General features: G+C 41.1%; 1 protein-coding gene across 1 annotated transcript; it reads right to left on the reverse strand.

The window, feature by feature from the left end:
• Positions 1-1706: 1706 nt before the first annotated feature.
• Positions 1707-19436, reverse strand: LOC134586112 (astacin-like metalloendopeptidase). Its single transcript, XM_063441622.1, has 11 exons — positions 19368-19436; positions 19239-19260; positions 17248-17382; positions 17051-17168; positions 16610-16788; positions 16340-16421; positions 14889-15016; positions 14646-14758; positions 2874-3099; positions 2227-2345; positions 1707-1946 (listed from the first exon to the last, which is right to left on the reverse strand). Exons 1-11 carry the CDS (start codon positions 19434-19436, stop codon positions 1707-1709), a joined length of 1431 nt encoding a protein of 476 aa, XP_063297692.1.
• Between the last annotated feature and the right edge of the window lie 232 nt (positions 19437-19668).

The following is a 19668-nucleotide window of genomic DNA, read 5'->3' on the forward strand; positions in this document are numbered from 1 at the left end:
CAGGTCCTGCCAATATCCAGCAACTTCGCACAGCCATTGAAGAGAAGTGGACCAACATTCCACAGGCCACAAATAACAATTGTATGTGAAGGAGATGTGTTGCACTGCGTGGGGAAAATGGTGGTCAGACAAGATACTGACCGGTTTTCGGAACCCCCTGGACCTCCCCAATAAAGTAAAACTGCACATTTTAGAGTAGCCTTTTATTGTGTCCAGCCTAAGGTACACCTTTGCAATAATCATGCTGTCTAATCAGCATCTTGATATGCCACACCTGTGAGGTGTATGGATTATCTTGGCAAAGGAGAAGTGCTCACTAACACAGATTTAGACAGATTTGTGCACAATATTTGAGAGAAATAAACCTTTTGTGTACATAGAAAAAGTCTTAGATCTTTGAGTTCAGCAAATGAAAAATGGGGGCAAAAACAAAAGTGTTGCGTTTATAATTCTGTTCAGTGTAGTTTAAATATAAGCAAAACCTACAAAAAACTTTATGGTTAAATCATTTATTGTAATTTGTATGTAGTGCGTGGATGAATACTTTAAACATTTATATACAGATACATAATTTCTTCTCTCTCCATTTTCTGTTTCAGCTGTCAGTCACTGCAAGACAGAGGAGGTTAGAGCTGCCATGAGACATTAGAAAGAACATGATGTAAAAACCTCATCACATTGCTAGAGTTCTAACATTTTAATGTATGTGTTCCTACAATCTGAACATCACTAACATGGGATGCACATGTATACATACAGCAAAATGCACTTTCTAGGAAATATTCTTACTTACACTTGTGAGTAGCATCTTTTTACATTTTACACAACTATTTTTGTTTTACTGAGAGCACTATCTGTGGCTGTCTTTTATTTCCTCTCTAAGCACCTAGGCCACCACCAGCTAAAACCAACCTTCACAATATCTCCATAGTGGGGATTATACCACTATAGGCGATCCACACTAGAGCTGGCCAAAGCTCCTGTATATGTGAGTGCAATGCCATTATTACCAATACATGGCTTACTAAGTCTTGACATATTGCACTATTAGGTTATCTCTGTCTCTTCTTTGCCCACATACGGAGACCAAAGACACCTAGACCTTCCACATCCTCCAAGCATAAAGAATCTAGGAACTACAGCTGAACCTACTCTTTTAATAAGAGACACTTTCATATGTGACTGTCTGCACAGCTGACACAAGACTCATAGTATTTTTTATTTTTTATTCTTATTGTATTTTATTATCCTTATTTTACTTCAATTTATTTTATCTTACTGTATGTGGCACAGTCCTTTCCTGTCTTTATTCATACACAAACACTACACACACACCGGCATTTAAATGCCTACACTACATACAAAAATGAGCATTGTGGACAAATATATAAACATTCACACAAATATACTCCATATAAAACAGACCTACATACACAGAAACTGCATAGAAACGGATTCCTGCAAGGATGGGTAAATAGTCAATCTGCAGCTGGCAAAGGCTTATGGGATTTGTACAGCAGCTGAGGATCTATCTACTTGCAATTTCTGTAACAGATTTTTGCACCAAGACCTGAGTTATTTTGTTATGCCACTGATGGAAACAATATATAGAAATGTCGATTCAAAAAATTAAGATACTGCAAGGAATAATTTAAGGCCTCTATATAAATATATCGCTGCTGTGGTGCATGCTGCTGACTGTTATTTCATTTGTAATCCTTACCAAAGAAATATGATAAAAAGAAACCACTAGAACTTGTCTGGCTATCACTCTGAAACTTCAATATCATCACATTTCCAGAAGATTTTAAAGACTCGGGTACATCAGTGTTGCAGTATTTGCCCAGGACTGGGGAAGTTGTGCTGGCGCCATCAATTATAGTCAGAGAGTCACAGGAACAATCTGAGCAATCTTGCAGGTCAAAATCAAGGAATTCCAGAAACACCTAAGTTACAGAGGACATTGTTAGAACTGTGTTTGATGGCTTTTGGGCTTCAGCCTTCATTGACATAACAGATAATTACACTATTACTACTATTATTCATACATTTCTTTTTTCTACATTTTGTTTTCTGAAAATATACATGACTCAAAATAAAATACTAATAATAATAAAAAACAATAAGACTTACTTCATATGTCTGCTATGTTTTTGTTTTCTATAGAACATATTTCACCACTTTCTAATTGTATTGATAAAGTATTGATACCCTGGTTGTCCTTACTTTAGACTGTGGTGGAGCTATAATGGACCATTCAGCATCTATATTGTTGGGATATGCCTTGCCATAGGATGGAGAGATGATTCTTCCAGAAGGGCTGGTTAAAGTTCCTCCGTAAGAAACTGTGGGTAAATAAATATGATTTCATAAAGCACCATATTCCATTAAACAGTTACAAAGTGATTGTCCAATATTTCCATGCACACAGGTGCATATTTTTTTAAGGTGGAATTAACTGAGCATGCAACAAATGTATGTGTATTAATGGAGAACAGAGATACATCTAATATCCTGCTGTAGTGACTAAAACACATACAGTCTTTCAATGACTACATATTCTACTTCAGTGTTTTTTTTTTATTAGTTATTAAAATATCCTTTATTTAGTAATATGTATCTTTTTTTTTATAATGGCAGTTCCTACAGATGTTGATATGACAAAATGTCACCTTCAGTTCATCTTAAAATACATGAAAACAGAACCTTCATTTGCCAATTGCCCACCAATATATCATTCGTACATGTGATTAATGGCATTTGTTTTTCTAAAATACCTGCATATTAAAAATGTTAGAAATTCAAAAAAAATACAAAGGATATTTTTAAATTAATGAGAGACTTATTTGTGTTAACATAAAGAAGTACCTTACCTGTCTTATAGACACCGCTAAATGTGCTAAGGTTTGGTGCCTGGTTGCTCACAAATTCTATTAGCATGCTATACCCAACAGAAATAAGAGGTGGGATTATTACATCTCCACAAGTCTTGTCCAAGAGAACATCAGCAGATTTACTGTTCCCATTGTAGACCTTTATATAGCTGTCAGAGCATCCGGCAGAAGCAGGGATATTGACATTACTGAGCAGTAGGTGAGCCTGGGTACAAGAGATCACAACATGAGAAGTATCATTAGATCAAATAAAATGTCAGTACAGAATATAGGAAATATCTAAAAGGAATATTCTGAGCACTAATACAACTTTAACTTAATAAGGCATTTTGAGTGTATATGTGGTAGGCAAATAGTACATTTAGGCAAAAAAAGCTTTTAGCTTCAAAACACAATTTGCCTAGTTAATAGCCTCTTGCCTAACTAGTATTCAAGCAAATAGTTTTGCACGTTTTCAAAGCTTTTTTTTTTTTCAGATTTCAAAGCCATTTTCCTAAGAAACAGGAGTCCAGATAAAATGGGGGCCCCTAGTCAGTAATAGCCACTCAGGCAACCACACAAATTGGCACCGGTAGCAATAAACACCTAAGCATCATCAGAAAGTGGCCATTTGCTTGCCAATAACTGCCTAGGAACCCATCAAAGAAAATGACCCTGCTTGCAAATAAGCAATCAGGAACCTCAGGATGGCCATTGCTTGAAAATAAATGCCCCAGGTGCTCCATAGAAACATAGAACTTGACGGCAGATAAGAACTATTCGACCCATCTAGTCTGCCCAATTTTCTAAATACTTTCATTAGTCCCTGGCCTTATCTTATAGTTAGGATAGCCTTATGCCTATCCCACGCATGCTTAAACTCCTTTACTGTGTTAACCTCTACATCTTCAGCTGGAAGGCTATTCCATGCATCCACTACCCTCTCAGTAAAGTAATACTTCCTGATAGTATTTTTAAACCTTTGCCCCTCTAATTTAAGACTATGTCCTCTTGTTGTGGTAGTTTTTCTTCTTTTAAATATGGTCTCCTCCTTTACTGTGTTAATTCCGTTTATGTATTTCAAAGTTTCTATCATACCCCCCCTGTCTCGTCTTTCCTCCAAGCTATACATGTTAAGATCCTTTAACCTTTCCTTGTGAGTTTTATCCTGCAATCCATGAACCAGTTTAGTAGCCCTTCTCTGAACTCTCTCTAAAGTATAAATATCCTTCTGGAGATACTGTCTCCAGTACTGCATACAATACTCCAAGTGAGGTCTCACCAGTGTTCTGTACAATGGCATGATCACTTCCCTCTTTCTACTGCTAATACCTCTCCCTATACAACCAAGCATTCTGCTAGCATTTCCTGCTGCTCTATTACATTGTCTGCCTACCTTTAAGTCATCAGAAATAATCACCGCTAAATCCCTTTCCTCAGATGTTGAGGTTAGGACTCTATCAAATATTCTGTACTCTGCCCTTGGGTTTTTATGTCAAAGATACATTATCTTGCACTTCTCCACATTAAATGTCAGTTGCCACAACTCTGACCATTTTTTCTGGTTTATCTAAATAATTTGCCATTTGGCTTATCCCTCCTGGAACATCAACCCTGTCACTGCAGAAATGTGACCCCTGCTTGCTAATAGATGAGAAAAGTGGCCCTGCTTGCCAATAGATGCCCAGACTCTACAGGAAAATGGCACTTGCCTGCTAATACCCTTCCAGGTACACCACTAAAGTGACCACTGTTCACCAATGCTTGGTCCATAGACCTAAACCTCTCTATTAAGCTAAAGTTGATTTGGGGCTCATAGTGTGCCTTTAACCCCTTAAGGACACACGACATGTGTGACATGTCATGATTCCCTTTTATTACAGAAGTTTGGTCCTTAAGGGGTTAAAGAGACACCATAGTCACCAGAACAACTACCGCTTATTGTAGTTGTTCTGGGGTCTATACCATGTCCCTGCAGGCATTTTGCTGTAAACACTGCCTTTTCAGAGATAGGTAGTGTTTACATAACACCTCTAATGGTTATTCCTCAAACAACCACTAGGGGTGTTTCCTGTGTCAGTTCTATGAGGAGATGCGGATTAGCCAGGGCAGCGTTTGGCTCAACCAATCCAATACTTTCCAATGGGAAAGCATTGTAAATGACTGAGATAATCACTTCTGATTATGTCAGCATAGGAGACAGATCAGGGACAGAGCCGGCACCAGCAGACCGGAATAAAGGTAACTTTTACTATATTTCAAGGGCAAGTAGGGGGTGGGGGGGGGGCACAGGGGGCTAGGTAGTGTTTTTAACACTAAAGGTTTAGGTATACATATTTGTGTTACTGACCCTATAGTGTTATTTAACCCCTTAAGGACCAAACTTCTGGAATAAAAGGGAATCGTGACATGTCAGACATGTCATGTGTCCTTAAGGGGTTAATATAATAAATAATTTCAGTTATGAATAAGGGACTCATTGATAAAATTTCAGTCTGTCATGGACTTGTAAACTTCAACAAGATATAAGCCAAACTATTATCTTCAAGAAATGGGATTTAAATGTGGCGTGTAGTTACTTTATGGGGACTTATATTGGGTGTGTACAGGGCTGGAAACAGGGCCGGTGCTACCATAAGGCGGCCCAGGCAGCCGCCTTAGGGCTGTCAGGATCGGGACAGGGATCCAACACGCAGAGTACAAACAGTAGCCAGATACGTATACCGGACCTTAGAATGGCCGGACTAACGTAAGTAGTACCGTATAGAATGGTCAAAGACAAGCCGAGGTCGAGGGTAACAGAAGACAGGTAAGCGAGAGACAAGCCGAATCAAGGGTAACAGAGATAAGCAGAGTAAGGTAAACAAGCCGGGTCAAAACCAAAAGGGATAATAGAATACACAAGCACTGAGTGACTAGAACAAGCTAGAACCACGACAGGGCAATGAGCTAATGAAGGAAGCTCTGTTAAATACCCTGTTCAGAGCAGTAACCACACCTCCGAGACGTCCTGATTGGTCCTGCAGCAATTGACTGACAGGTCGATCCGGGGGAGTGTCCTGATGATGACTTCCTGCCTAGATGGTGTAAAAGGCAGTCACTCCCTCGCGGCCGGCCTTGCATGACCGGATAGACAGCGGGGAAGGGAGTCATCAGACCGTCTGGATGGTGGAACAGCTAAGTCTCTACCTCTTTTGGAGGTAGAGACCACAGGTACCCTGACAGTACCCCCCCTCTCAGATACGCCCACCGGGCGGAATGAACCGGGACGAGATGGGAAGCGAGAGTGATACGCCCTGCGGAGACGGGGAGCATGAACATCCTCCTGAGGTACCCAACTCCTCTCCTCAGGACCATATCCCTTCCAATCAACCAGATATTGTACTCTCCCCCGGGAGATTCGAGAATCAATAATAGAGTTGACCTCATACTCCTCCTGACCCTCCACCTGAACGGAGCGAGGAGGGGCTATTGTGGAGGAAAATCTGTTACATATGAGTGGTTTCAGCAATGAAACGTGAAACGAGTTCGGAATGCGTAAGGTATTAGGAAGAGCTAAACGATACGCAACCGGATTGATACGGGTCAGCACCCTGTAGGGTCCAATATACCGAGGAGCGAACTTCATGGAGGGCACTTTTAAACGGATGTTCCTCGTGCACAGCCATACCCTATCACCTGGAACAAAGACCGGAGCCGCCCTTCTACGTTTATCAGCGTGTTTCTTGACCAACATAGAGTTGTGCACAAGGATTTGTCGAGTTTGATCCCACAACTTCCTCAAATTGGCAACATGAACATCAACCGACGGCACCCCCTGGGAAGGAGAATCCGAAGGAAGAATAGACGGATGAAAACCATAATTCATGAAGAAGGGGCTTGAATGAGTAGAATCGCAAACGAGATTGTTGTGTGCAAACTCCGCCCAAGGAATCAAACCGACCCAATCATCCTGGTGTTCAGAAACAAAGCATCGTAAATATTGTTCAATTTTCTGGTTGGTACGTTCAGCAGCTCCGTTAGACTGAGGATGATAGGCAGAAGAAAAGTTTAATTTAATACCAAGTTGAGAGCAGAAGGACCTCCAAAAGCGGGAAACAAATTGGGAGCCTCTGTCCGATACAATTTGAGAGGGTATCCCATGTAGGCGAAAAATCTCCTTGGCGAATATCTCTGCCAATTCGGGAGAAGACGGAAGTTTAGGCAGAGGAATGAAGTGTGCCATCCTAGTAAACCTGTCAACCACGGTGAGGATAACAGTCTGTCTTTTAGAGATAGGTAGATCGACAATAAAGTCCATGGCCAAACAGGACCATGGTTTCTCTGGAACCTCCAAGGGTTGCAGGAGTCCACATGGAAGCGTATGGGGTTGTTTGGTTTTAGTACAAACTTCACATGCAGCGATGAACTCCTCAACATCCCTCCGTAAAGTAGACCACCAGAAGTCCTTAGAGATCAAGGCGTAAGTTTTGCGAATACCAGGATGTCCCGCCATCTTGCTATTATGTAAACACTGTAAAAGTTCCAGTTGAAAAGCAGGAGGAACGAAATGACGACCCGCAGGGGTCTGTTTAGGTGCGAGATGTTGCAACTTAATGATCTCGGCCAGTAATGGAGAATGAATCCTGAGATTCGTATTAGCAATGATATTGCACTTCGAAACTATAGAAGAAAGAACTGGTTCAGGTACAGTAGAAGGTTCATATTGGCGAGATAATGCATCGGCTTTAGAGTTTTTAGAACCAGGTCTGTAAGTCAGTACATAATTGAAGTGAGTCAGGAATAAGGACCAACGAGCTTGTCTAGAGGATAAGCGCTTAGCCTCCCCAATATATGACAAGTTTTTGTGGTCTGTCAAAATCGTAATAGGGTGTAGGGTCCCCTCCAACAAATGTCTCCACTCCTTTAAGGCTTTAATGACTGCTAACAGTTCCCTGTCTCCGATGTCATATCTGCTCTCAGCCCCAGAAAGTTTCCTGGAAAAAAAACCACACGGGTGTAATGGTTTATCTACCGCTAATCTTTGTGACAGAACCGCACCTACTCCTGTCTCAGAGGCATCGACCTCGAGTAGAAACGGCAAAGTCGTATCAGGATGGACTAATATTGGAGCAGAAGCAAAAAGTTCTTTGAGCCTCTTGAAAGCAGCGAGAGCTTCAGGAGACCACGTCTTAGTTTCTGCCCCCTGTTTGGTCATATTGGTAATGGGCGCAATAATAGACGAGTAACCCTTAATGAAGCGCCTATAATAATTGGAGAAACCAATAAACCTCTGAATAGCCTTGAGTCCCTTAGGTAATGGCCAATCTAAAATAGACTGGAGTTTGTCAGGGTCCATCTTAAAACCTTCCCCAGAAATCACGTAACCAAGAAAATCTATCTGAGACTGATCAAAGCTGCATTTTTCCAATTTACAGTATAGACCATGTTGCAGAAGTTTCTGTAATACCGCTCTGACCTGTCTATGGTGAGTTTCAATCTCCCTAGAGTGTATCAGTATGTCGTCTAGGTAGACAATGACACAATCATGTTGAAACTCCCTAAGTACCTCATTAATCAGATCCTGAAATACTGCAGGAGCATTGCAAAGTCCAAACGGCATAACTGTGTATTCATAGTGACCGTACCGAGTATTGAACGCCGTCATCCACTCGTGTCCCTGCTGGACTCTCACCAAATTATATGCCCCTCTGAGATCTAACTTGGTGAAGATTTTGGAGCCCTTAAGACGATCAAATAACTCGGTAATAAGTGGAATAGGATAGGCATTTCTGACAGTTATTTTATTCAAGCCTCGGTAATCGATACAAGGTCTCAGCGTGCCATCCTTTTTCTTAACGAAAAAGAACCCAGCCCCGGCCGGGGAAGAAGACCTCCTAATGAATCCCTTTTCTAAGTTCTCCCGAATATACTCCTCTAGAACCAAGTTTTCCTGAACAGACAAAGGATATACATGGCCCCTCGGAGGCATAGTCCCAGGTAGGAGCTTAATTTTACAATCAAATGGCCTGTGTGGCGGCAAAGAATCGGCATTCTTCTTGTCAAATACTGCCTTTAAGTCTAGGTAAAGGTCTGGTATCTGTCTTTCTGTGGACTGAATAGGAGTCTCAGGTATGTTAACATTAGCTAATGGAGAAACCTTGCATAAACACCTATCCTGGCAACCCTGGCCCCACGAGAGTATCTCCCCTAACTCCCAATCGATAATAGGGTTATGTTTCTTCAACCATGGGTACCCCAGAACTATGGGAACGGAAGGGGATGAAATGAGCAAAAGAGATCAATTCTCCACGTGTAGGATACCAACGTTTAAACTAATGGGTATGGTTTCACGAAAGATAACAGGGTCTAGTAGTGGTCTACCATCTATGGCCTCAACGGCCAAGGGTGTCTCCCTTAGCTGGGATGGGAAATTGTTCTTAATAGCAAAGGCTTGGTCGATAAAATTCTCAGCAGCACCGGAATCTATCAATGCCATAGCCCTTACTACTTCCTTCTCCCAAGTTAAGGAAACTGGTAGCAGAAGCCTGTGATCTTTATAATTAGGAGTAGAGGACAAAACAGAAACACCCAAGGCTTGTCCTCTAGAGAGACTTAGGTGCGAGCGTTTCCCGGACGGTTAGGACAGTTCGAGAGTAAATGACCCTTGGCTCCACAATACATACACAAACCCTCTCTTCTCCTGTACTGTCTTTCCTCCTCAGAGAGGCGGGTATAACCTATCTGCATAGGTTCAGGAAGCAAAGATACCGTGGAGTCAGGACTTGGAAAAGCGGGGGCTAACCTAAAAGAAGGTCTCCGGTTCCTCTCTCGAGTGTTCTGTCTCTCTCTTAAACGTTCATCTATACGAGAGATGAACGAAATTAAATCTTCTAAATTCTCAGGGAGTTCTCTGGTAGCAACCTCATCAAGGATTACTTCAGATAGGCCATTCAAAAATACATCCATATACGCCTGCTCATTCCACTTGACTTCTGACGCCAGAGACCTGAACTCTAGTGCATAATCCACCAGTGTTCGGTTCTCCTGTCTCAGGCGCAACAGTAATCTGGCTGCATTAACCTTTCTACCTGGAGGATCAAATGTTCTTCTAAAAGCAGCTACAAATGCGTTATAGTTATACACTAATGGGTTATCGTTCTCCCATAGTGGGTTGGCCCATCTCAGAGCTTTCTCAATAAGTAGGGTGATAATAAATCCTACCTTTGCCCTATCTGTAGGATAAGAGCGGGGTTGCAATTCAAAGTGGATACTAATTTGGTTTAAAAAACCACGACACTTCTCAGGAGCCCCACCATAGCGTACTGGGGGGGGTAATGCAAGAAGAAGCACCCACTGTGGCTACCTCTAGACCTAAACTGACAGGAGAAACAGGGGTATTATGTATCTCCTCTGGTGGGTTATTGGCATGAGATAATAGAGCCTGTAGCGCAAGCGCCATCTGATCCATTCTGTGATCCATGGCTTCAAACCTAGGATCAGGAGAAGCCAGCTGACTGTTTGTACTTGCAGGATCCATTGGCCCTGTCGTAATGTCAGGATCGGGACAGGGATCCAACACGCAGAGTACAAACAGTAGCCAGATACGTATACCGGACCTTAGAATGACCGGACTAACGTAAGTAGTACCGTATAGAATGGTCAAAGACAAGCCGAGGTCGAGGGTAACAGAAGACAGGTAAGCGAGAGACAAGCCGAATCAAGGGTAACAGAGATAAGCAGAGTAAGGTAAACAAGCCGGGTCAAAACCAAAAGGGATAATAGAATACACAAGCACTGAGTGACTAGAACAAGCTAGAACCACGAAAGGGCAATGAGCTAATGAAGGAAGCTCTGTTAAATACCCTGTTCAGAGCAGTAACCACACCTCCGAGACGTCCTGATTGGTCCTGCAGCAATTGACTGACAGGTCGATCCGGGGGAGTGTCCTGATGATGACTTCCTGCCTAGATGGTCTAAAAGGCAGTCACTCCCTCGCATGACCGGATAGACCGCGGGGAAGGGAGTCATCAGACCGTCTGGATGGTGGAACAGCTAAGTCTCTACCTCTTTTGGAGGTAGAGACCACAGGTACCCTGACAAGGGCGCACCGGCCCTGGGGGCGCAAAATCAGGCTGACCGGAAGGAGGGAAGCACACTGCGCTCCACTCCAACAGACGACCTATTGTAGCGTGGCCGAGCGCCCGGTTCTGCGGGCGCGCGAGGGAGCACTCTCCCATGTGTGCTTTCTCTTCAGCTCCCTCGCACGCCGCATACTGATACCGGAGCCGAAAGATGACGTCATCTTCCGGCGCCGGCATCCCTACGCGGTGCGCGAGGGAGCTGAAGAGGAAGCACACATGGGAGAGTGCTCCCTCCCTCGCGCGTGCCCGCCAGCCAGCCAGCCAGCCTGCCTGCCTGCCTGTCTGCCTGCCCGCCCAGGAGCCCAGCAGCACCACTGAACCCCAGGGAATCCCTTCAGCACTCCAAAAGGTAAGGAGGCTGGGGGATTAAATTAAAAAAAAAACATGTGTTAGTGTGTGTGTGTGTCTGCTAGTGAGTGTCAGTGTGTGTCTGCTAGTGAGTGTCAGTGAGTGTGTCTGCTAGTGAGTGTCAGTGTGTGTGTCTGCTAGTGAGTGTCAGTGTGTGTGTCTTCTAGTGAGTGTCAGTGTATGTGTCTGCTAGTGAGTGTCAGTGTGTGTGTCTGCTAGTGAGTGTCAGTGTGTGTGTCTGCTAGTGAGTGTCAGTGAGTGTGTCTGCTAGTGAGTGTCAGTGTGTGTGTCTTCTAGTGAGTGTCAGTGTGTGTGTCTGCTAGTGAGTGTCAGTGAGTGTGTCTGCTAGTGAGTGTCAGTGTGTGTGTCTGCTAGTGAGTGTCAGTGAGTGTGTCTGCTAGTGAGTGTCAGTGAGTGTGTCTGCTAGTGAGTGTCAGTGTGTGTGTCTGCTAGTGAGTGTCAGTGTGTGTGTCTGCTAGTGAGTGTCAGTGTGTGTGTCTGCTAGTGAGTGTCAGTGAGTGTGTTCAGTGAGTGTGTCTGCTAGTGAGTGTCAGTGTGTGTGTCTGCTAGTGGGTGTCAGTGTGTGTGTCTGCTAGTGAGTGTCAGTGTGTGTGTCTGCTAGTGAGTGTCGGTGAGTGTGTCTGCTAGTGAGTGTCAGTGTGTGTGTCTGCAAGTGAGTGTCAGTGTGTGTGTCTGCTAGTGATTGTCAGTGAGTGTGTCTGCTAGTGAGTGTCAGTGTGTGTGTCTGCTAGTGAGTGTCAGTGTGTGTGTCTGATAGTGAGTGTCAGTGAGTGTGTCTGCTAGTGAGAGTCAATGAGTGTATGCTAGTGAGTGTCAGTGTGTGTGTCTGCTAGTGAGTGTCAGTGAGTGTGTCTGCTAGTGTCAGTGTGTGTGTCTGCTAGTGTGTCAGTGAGTGTGTCTGCTAGTGAGTGTCAGTGAGTGTGTTACTGTGTGTCTCTTGCTGAGTGTGTGTGTGTGTGTGTATTAGTGAGTCTGTTTGATGTCTGTTAGTGAGTGTGTTTGTCAGTGAGAGTGTATGTTTTGTAAGTGAGTGTGTATGTATGTCTGTCGCTGAGTGTGTCTGTCAGTAAATGTGTGTGTCTGTTAGCTGGTGTGTATTCATCTGTTCATGAGAGTGTGTGTGTGTGTCTTCAGCACTTACCTTTCTCTAGCGCCGGACTCCCTTGACGCTGGGGATCCCTCCGCCTCTCAGCTCCGAATGCTCTTGCCGCGCACGCATTCAAACCGCCCATAGGAAAGAATTACTCAATGCTTTCCTATGGACGTTGAGTGTTTTAGAATAGCGGAAGCTCCTCTAGCGGCTGTCAGTGAGACATCCACTAGAGGCTGGATTAACCCTCGGTGAAACTGCTATGTTTTCAGCTGCAGGGTTAAAACTAGAGGGACCTGACACCCAGACCACTTAATTGAGCTGATGTGATCTGGGTGTCTGTAGTGGTCCTTTAAGTGTGTGTGCATCTGCATGCACTGGCGTACATACCGCGGTCTCAGGGGTCACAGCCCTGCAACCCCTGCGACCAGGTGCCCGCCGCCATGTGTTGCAGCCCCGGCCCGTGCAGAGTAAACGCGAGGGGGGGGGGCACGGATCAATTTGCGCACTGGGGCCCCATGGGTCATGTGTACGCCACTGCACCTACCCTGGTGTCTGCCACAGGTTGTGTGGAGGGGGCGAGGATATGAATGACATCATATCCCTGCTCCCTGTGTACCACACAGCGCGGCTGGCGCCCTGTGATGGGGCTGGGCTGCAGGACATTCTCCATGGAGCATGCATCCAGGGGACAAGATTGAACTGATGTAAGTATGTAATTGTGTATGTCTCTGTATGTATGCATGTCTCTGTATGTATGTATGTATGTAGGTCTCTGTATGCCTGTATGTCTTTGTATGTATGTTTCTGTATGCCTGTATGTCTCTGTATGCCTGTATGTCTCTGTACAAAATGTATGTGTCTGTATGTTTCTGTATGCCTGTATGTCTCTGTATGTACAAATGTATGTGTCTGTATGCCTGTATGTCTTTGTACGTATGTGTCTGTATGCCTGTATGTCTCTGTATACCTGTATATATGTATGTGTCTGTACGACGGTATGTCTCTGTATGCGTGTATGTCTTTGTATGCCTGTATGTATGTATGTTTCTGTATGCCTGGATGTCTCTATGTATGTTTCTGTATGTCTATGTATGTATGTGTCTGTATGACGGTATGCCTCTGTATGTATGTCTTTATATGCCTGCATGTCTCTGTATGCATGTATGTCTCTGTCTGTGTCTGTATGTCTCTGCATGATTATTTCTGTGTTTGCATGAACCTTATTTTAAACGAGGGTGGGGGGCACCAAAATGCATCTTCGCCTGTGTAACTAAAAATCCTAGCACCGGTCCTGGCTGGAAAAATAGACTATTGGACCTAGTGCTGAAAAAAACAGTATCTTAGCGACAGAAAATAGTAAAACAGTCATAAATCCCAAGTGTCTTGTATCTGGTGGAGGTGGTGCTGGAGGGAAACTCACAGGATTCATTTATAAGAATACACATACCCTATGCTAATATCTTGTGTTTATCTCTCAACCAAATCCATTCATCCAACATTGGCATTCTGTGAAGTTAGACGCTGGTAGACGAGGTAGAAGGAGGTGGGCCAGTGACGCAAATGAAGTCACTAGCACGGCACAAAGGGGCAGACCCATCTGGTCTGCCTGAAGAATTGAAAGGTCAATCTGGCATAAATGCATGCTCGGCTTCCTGCTAATCACACACGCTCAACAATTAAGGATGTACTATGCAGACTAAACTTTCTGGGGACAGTTCCCTGGTGTCCCCCTTGTTCACTTTTCCACTCCTCTCCTTCCCTTCTTACTAGCAAGAGTATTTGCACACTGTGAAAAGTCTGCTTTTTTCCACGCTAGTTTTGTTCCCCTGCATCCCTTTCCATACTTAATTCCCTCTGCACAAAGCAAAAGCATGTGCAGAGTATTCAAAAATATATTATTATATGGAGCCTGGAGCCTGGAGCTTCAGCTCTATGAACCCCTATGTAAATCCTGCCATGGGTGTGGGACTACATAAATGAGTTAATTCTGTACAGTCTTTTCTAAATCTATAATATTCCTGTATATACATTATGTCTCTAACAATAATGCAATATTTGCTATAAACAAGGATATATTTTAAACAAACAATTTAAAAACAAATCTGATAAAGCTGTAAATACCAAATAAAATATAAACTGTATTGAGATTCTAATAATAAAACTTATCCCATTCGTTTTATTACCAACCAGTTTGAAAGAGTCAGTTTGAATTAACCAGAGGCAGCTCCCATCGTTTCCAAATGAGATGTTGCCAGTTGAGAAAGACCCTGATAGATCCATTAGTTTTTCCCGGCAGACATCTAAGGAAACAGAAAGATTATTACTTTCTAATTTCTGATACAAAGTTCTGAACCATTCTAAGACATTTGTGCCACATTTCTTAGACACAATGTTTGACATAATAACATTACATATTAGGGACATACTTACTGCAGTTATAAAGTTTGTTAAGTTTGATCAGATCCAGGTGGCTCAATCCTATTTTCTGTCCAAGTGGTAAAGAAGGGTCACTTTTTGCAACTACTGTAGCTTGACCAGGGGTGTTAGTGAAAGCAGTACTGTAGAAAGAGGCACAATTTTTGTTAGCCAAAAAGGAAAACAATTGATGTCTAAATCTCTTTTTTTTAGATGCATCCCAAAAGAAAACATGAATGCATTTAGTTATGCATTTGTCCAATGGGTTATCTAACAACAGCTTGAAGAGTTGCAGATCATTTTTCTGCTGCCATTGCACGCCATCCCCTTCTTACACCACCCAGACTTTCTGTGGCAGTCCAATCGCAGACTTCAGGGAGAAATCTTAGCAAGGCAGGTGTTCTAGGACATTCCCTGCCTCTTGAGTTTAGCTCCACAGAGCTAAACAACCAGGACCTAACAGGATCTGTAATCTGAATGACAGCCAGGGGCGTGCAACAGGGGTAACTTATAAAAGTGTCAATTCGTATTCACTTTTCTTCCCACATAAAGCATTTCAGTAAGCTCAACTGATCTATCGGTCTGGAGTGCCCCTTTAAGACTAAAATCACAAAATGATGGAGCTGTTTACTCAACAGGTTCCTAATTTGATATCCTTAAATATGATAATTCCACATAAGGGAGGGTACCAAATTAGGGAATAATCTACTGTTGAGCTGAAAGACCACAATGAAGAACATGGCTTCTCTTTAAGCTGCTTAGTAAAGCGCTCCTTTGGTATCCTTATGTAAAATTGCCATATTTAAGGATACCAAATAAGGGATATATTTATAATACAGCTCTTTAATCTGGTACCCTAACATATTGCACTCTCACATAATGGTACAAATTTTATTTATGGAGTTATCTACTAAACAGTTGAAAGATCAAAATTAGGTAAAGCCTGTTTCTTAATTTTGATATATAAACTGCTTATTAGGTAGCTCCCTAAATGTGTACCTTATTTGGGATTGCCATGTTTAATGATACCAAATAAGGGAGCTATATCTAATAAACAGCTCTCTAATGTGGTACCCTAAAATATAGCACTCTCTCATAATGGTACCAATTTGATTTAGGATACTAAAATAGGAAGACATCTGCTAAACATAGATCTCTCCCTAATTTAATACCCTTAAATTTGGCATACCCATATAAAGACACCAAAATAGGGACTTATGTACTTTCTAAAACAAAACAAGATTTGCCAGTGATCGGGGCATTCCATTTTTCGAAATAGAAATTCCAAACTGGAAATATGGGACGAACTTCATCCCAAATGAATCAACTAATTAAATTTATTTGGGACTAAACTAAATATACTTTTCATTCCAAATTATATCAGAGTAGCTGGAAATTTGAATAGTGCACAAGTCTATACAATATCATTATAAGACTAGACAAAGTCTACAAAGAAAATAACTCACTTTTGGTAATGCATGACTGATGTATAATCATACGGAAGGCTCATGTTGTTGGTGTCCTCGATGTTAAAGTTGTGCTTGTTAACTGAAAAGAAATACATTTGCAAACATGACAGTTACCATTCATCTTAAAAGGATAGTGTTGACCTCTATAGTTTACAGGCTATTAACTATGTGAAAAGATTTGCCAATCTCTCCTGTCACTTTTCATCAGTCTATGAAAATGTGGTTTCTTTGGACATGTTTTTTTCATATATTAATTTAATTACTCACCTTCATCGATGTACTGCCACCGGATTTCAATGTAATTATCTCTGTCGTTCCTGCTATGCTCATGGTAAAATCCCAGTGAGTGCATCAGTTCATGCTGGATTACTCCAGAGCCAAGGCAGCCGGACTTGTTCAGGCTGACAGTTTGTTTGCCACCTTGCCTTGCTACATCTGACCAGCACCTACGAAGTTATGTAAAGAAATTCAATAAATAACTTAAATTAGTACATTGTTGCAGAGAATAGAATAATAAGGAATATAAGAGCTAAACTTTAGATCATCTTACATCTCCCATGATCATGATCAAGACATACTCAATGAACATCATGGAATTTGTAGCTCAGAGCACAGAGTGTGCCAAACCAAACTTGGCCCTGCTCAGTTTTTCCAGGCTGTAATATATTTTAACATGTTCTTACCAGACTGCCATATACGTAAACTCACCCACTTCCAGACTCTATACTGATATAGTCCCATTGTGATGTTCTCTGAACAAACGTCACACAACTCATGAGTTCAATTTGTTTCATGCCCTCAGTAATGAGCAATTTCTGAATGCTAGCTGTAGAGAGAAGATACAAGCAATAATTTGTTACATATATGAGAATATTTTTGTTAAACAAATGTTTATAATAACTTACAGTATACTGAGGAAATAACATAAGGGACAGGAACCACTCCATCCGGGGATGACGGCCAGAAGCAACTATAGCAATTCTTCACACTCCGGCCAGTATTAACGACAATGTCTCCATGCACTAGATGCTTGCTGATACCTGGAATTAAAATGAATCAATTTCATGAAACAGGAAAGAAAGAGGAAACACATGCTATAGTAATAACAAGCAACCAAACAACACTTTTAATAATGTACATATCGATATTAATAAATTGAAATATTTAGGTCTTGTTATTCTCCATAAATATTTTATCACACCTTCACCATATGTCCAGCATTGAGTTTCATTGGTGGAAGGAGATTGGGGAAAGGAAGCTGACTAATTGTCGTAAACAAATAACAAATACTAGTTTCCAAGGTTAGGACTGGCCCATGTACTAGCGAGCATATAAATTAAGCTATATTATTCTATTTCTTGATTTTTACATTTTTTTTTATTGTTTTATCTTTTTAATACTGTCAACCATTAAAATAAAACTTGCACCATTTGGGATGTTATCCAGATACCAATTTAAAGAGAGAACGTTTAAATGCAACATCCCTATGAATTAGAATTAAAACTGATGTGTTTCATGAAACAGTCTCCAACCCTTTTTACATCATATGTTTATTTAATAAATAATGCTCTACTGAGAAATTAAAAAAAACAAAACAACAAAACTGTGCTGGCAGGTAGGGCTGGCCCTGCAAACAATTAAGAATATCTCAGAATGCGTGTGTATGTGAAATAGTATTTTTCAAGTTGACACACAGCACGTACTGATTCCTACCACCATAACCACTGCTAAAATGCAGAACTGGTCATGGTGGTTGGAGTAACCCTTTAAGCATTAAAGGGGAACTGTCAGGACTCTTGAATTTATACTAGTGAGTAAAACATTGAAAACCACTTATAACCTCTGTCAAAGACGGAGGCACCCATGTGCAGGATAAAGAGATTTGGATTTCTACATGTCATTTAAATTTATATATGTTTCTTGCATATATAAATATTGTAGCTAGTATTCATATTGCAGCTTATTTTCTTATTGTAGCATATAATAGTGTGGGGTGATTGGAATCTACTATATTAGGTCAGTCGGACATTTTTTAAGAGTCACTGGTTAGTAACATAATGATATATTAATATGAAATGTAGTGACAGTTTCCTATAAATAGTTTAATGCAAAATACATGCAAAAAGTATATATATATTTTTTTCATAAAAAAGGATATTATAAGAAGCTATTAATGAACCTAAATGTAATGCTTAAATTACCAAAATAATACATTGTGAAGATGGCATATTTATATTAAAGTTTTTAAAAATAGATAATATAATAATAATAATAATAATAATTACAATAAACTTTAATATTTTATTATTCTGCACATTCCAACAAAATTAAATCATTTCATGCAATTTAAAAAATAATAATACAAATAATTGTTTTCTGTAAAAGCAAAAAAATATATACGAATAACACACGTGTACTCGCGTTTCAGTAATTTAAAAAAACTTAGATGAGATTAGTAACAAACAAATTCCACTAGTCATGGAATCCATGCATCTAAGTACGAGTAGAATGCCTTGAAATGTATGTGATACAATTTCCTTTAAAACATCCCTGTGAGAAGCAGGATAACTAGCATTTGGAATATTTTTGTAAATCTCACCTTTGTTTGCAGCTTCTATCTGTGCGAAAACTGTTTTAGCCTCTTTACATAGATCATTGATAGTTTCCGGAGGAAAGAGAAAAACAAATTATAGAGGAATGTTTATATTATAGAAAACGTAAAACAACAAATTCACCTTTTTGTTTAACAATTTGATCTGAAATCTCTGACTTAATAAATCATAGCAGCTAACAGTCATTCTGTATGTATTAGATCATGAGAGATCGCAACATCAGGAGCTAAAATTTATCATATTAATAACTATTGTACAGGTCTAGGTATTAATATAATACTTACCTCCATATACATTATTGTTGACCTGTTGGAAAGCAAATAAACATTAATGCGGTCTATGTTTGGACAAGATAACAACAGAACATTTCTAAACTAACCAATGCCTCTCTATCTCTGAATACATATTCATACCTGCACAGGTAAAGCCAGGCCAATCGCCCATTCAGCTACAATCAGCAGTAATATCTTGGTAAATTCCATGGTAACTGTATAAAGGATCCTCTCTCTTTTCCTTATTGTCTGACATATGGCTTATGGACAGTATATATACATGTACCAAAGGTGAAGAGGCTGACTCCATCACAACCCTAAGGGAACCACTCCTTCCTCCATAAACATGCATGGAAAATCCTGTAACAAGTAAACCTTCAAATACTATAATTTTTTATAATAACTTCCTATAATAACTAAGTTATAAATATGTTAAATTGAT

This window comes from Pelobates fuscus, chromosome 2 (assembly GCF_036172605.1).
Source record: "Pelobates fuscus isolate aPelFus1 chromosome 2, aPelFus1.pri, whole genome shotgun sequence".
NCBI classification, from domain to species: domain Eukaryota; kingdom Metazoa; phylum Chordata; class Amphibia; order Anura; family Pelobatidae; genus Pelobates; species Pelobates fuscus.

Bases quoted from the DNA above. Each gene is read 5' to 3' on its own strand.
- LOC134586112 (XM_063441622.1), bottom strand. From the start codon at position 19,436: ATGGAATTTACCAAGATATTACTGCTGATTGTAGCTGAATGGGCGATT. The intron at 17,169-17,247 runs GTAAGTTATTAT...TTCTCTCTACAG, and splicing joins TGTTATTTCCTCAGTATACT to CTAGCATTCAGAAATTGCTC. The intron at 3,100-14,645 runs GTTGGTAATAAA...TCTTGTACCCAG, and splicing joins AAACTGACTCTTTCAAACTG to GCTCACCTACTGCTCAGTAA.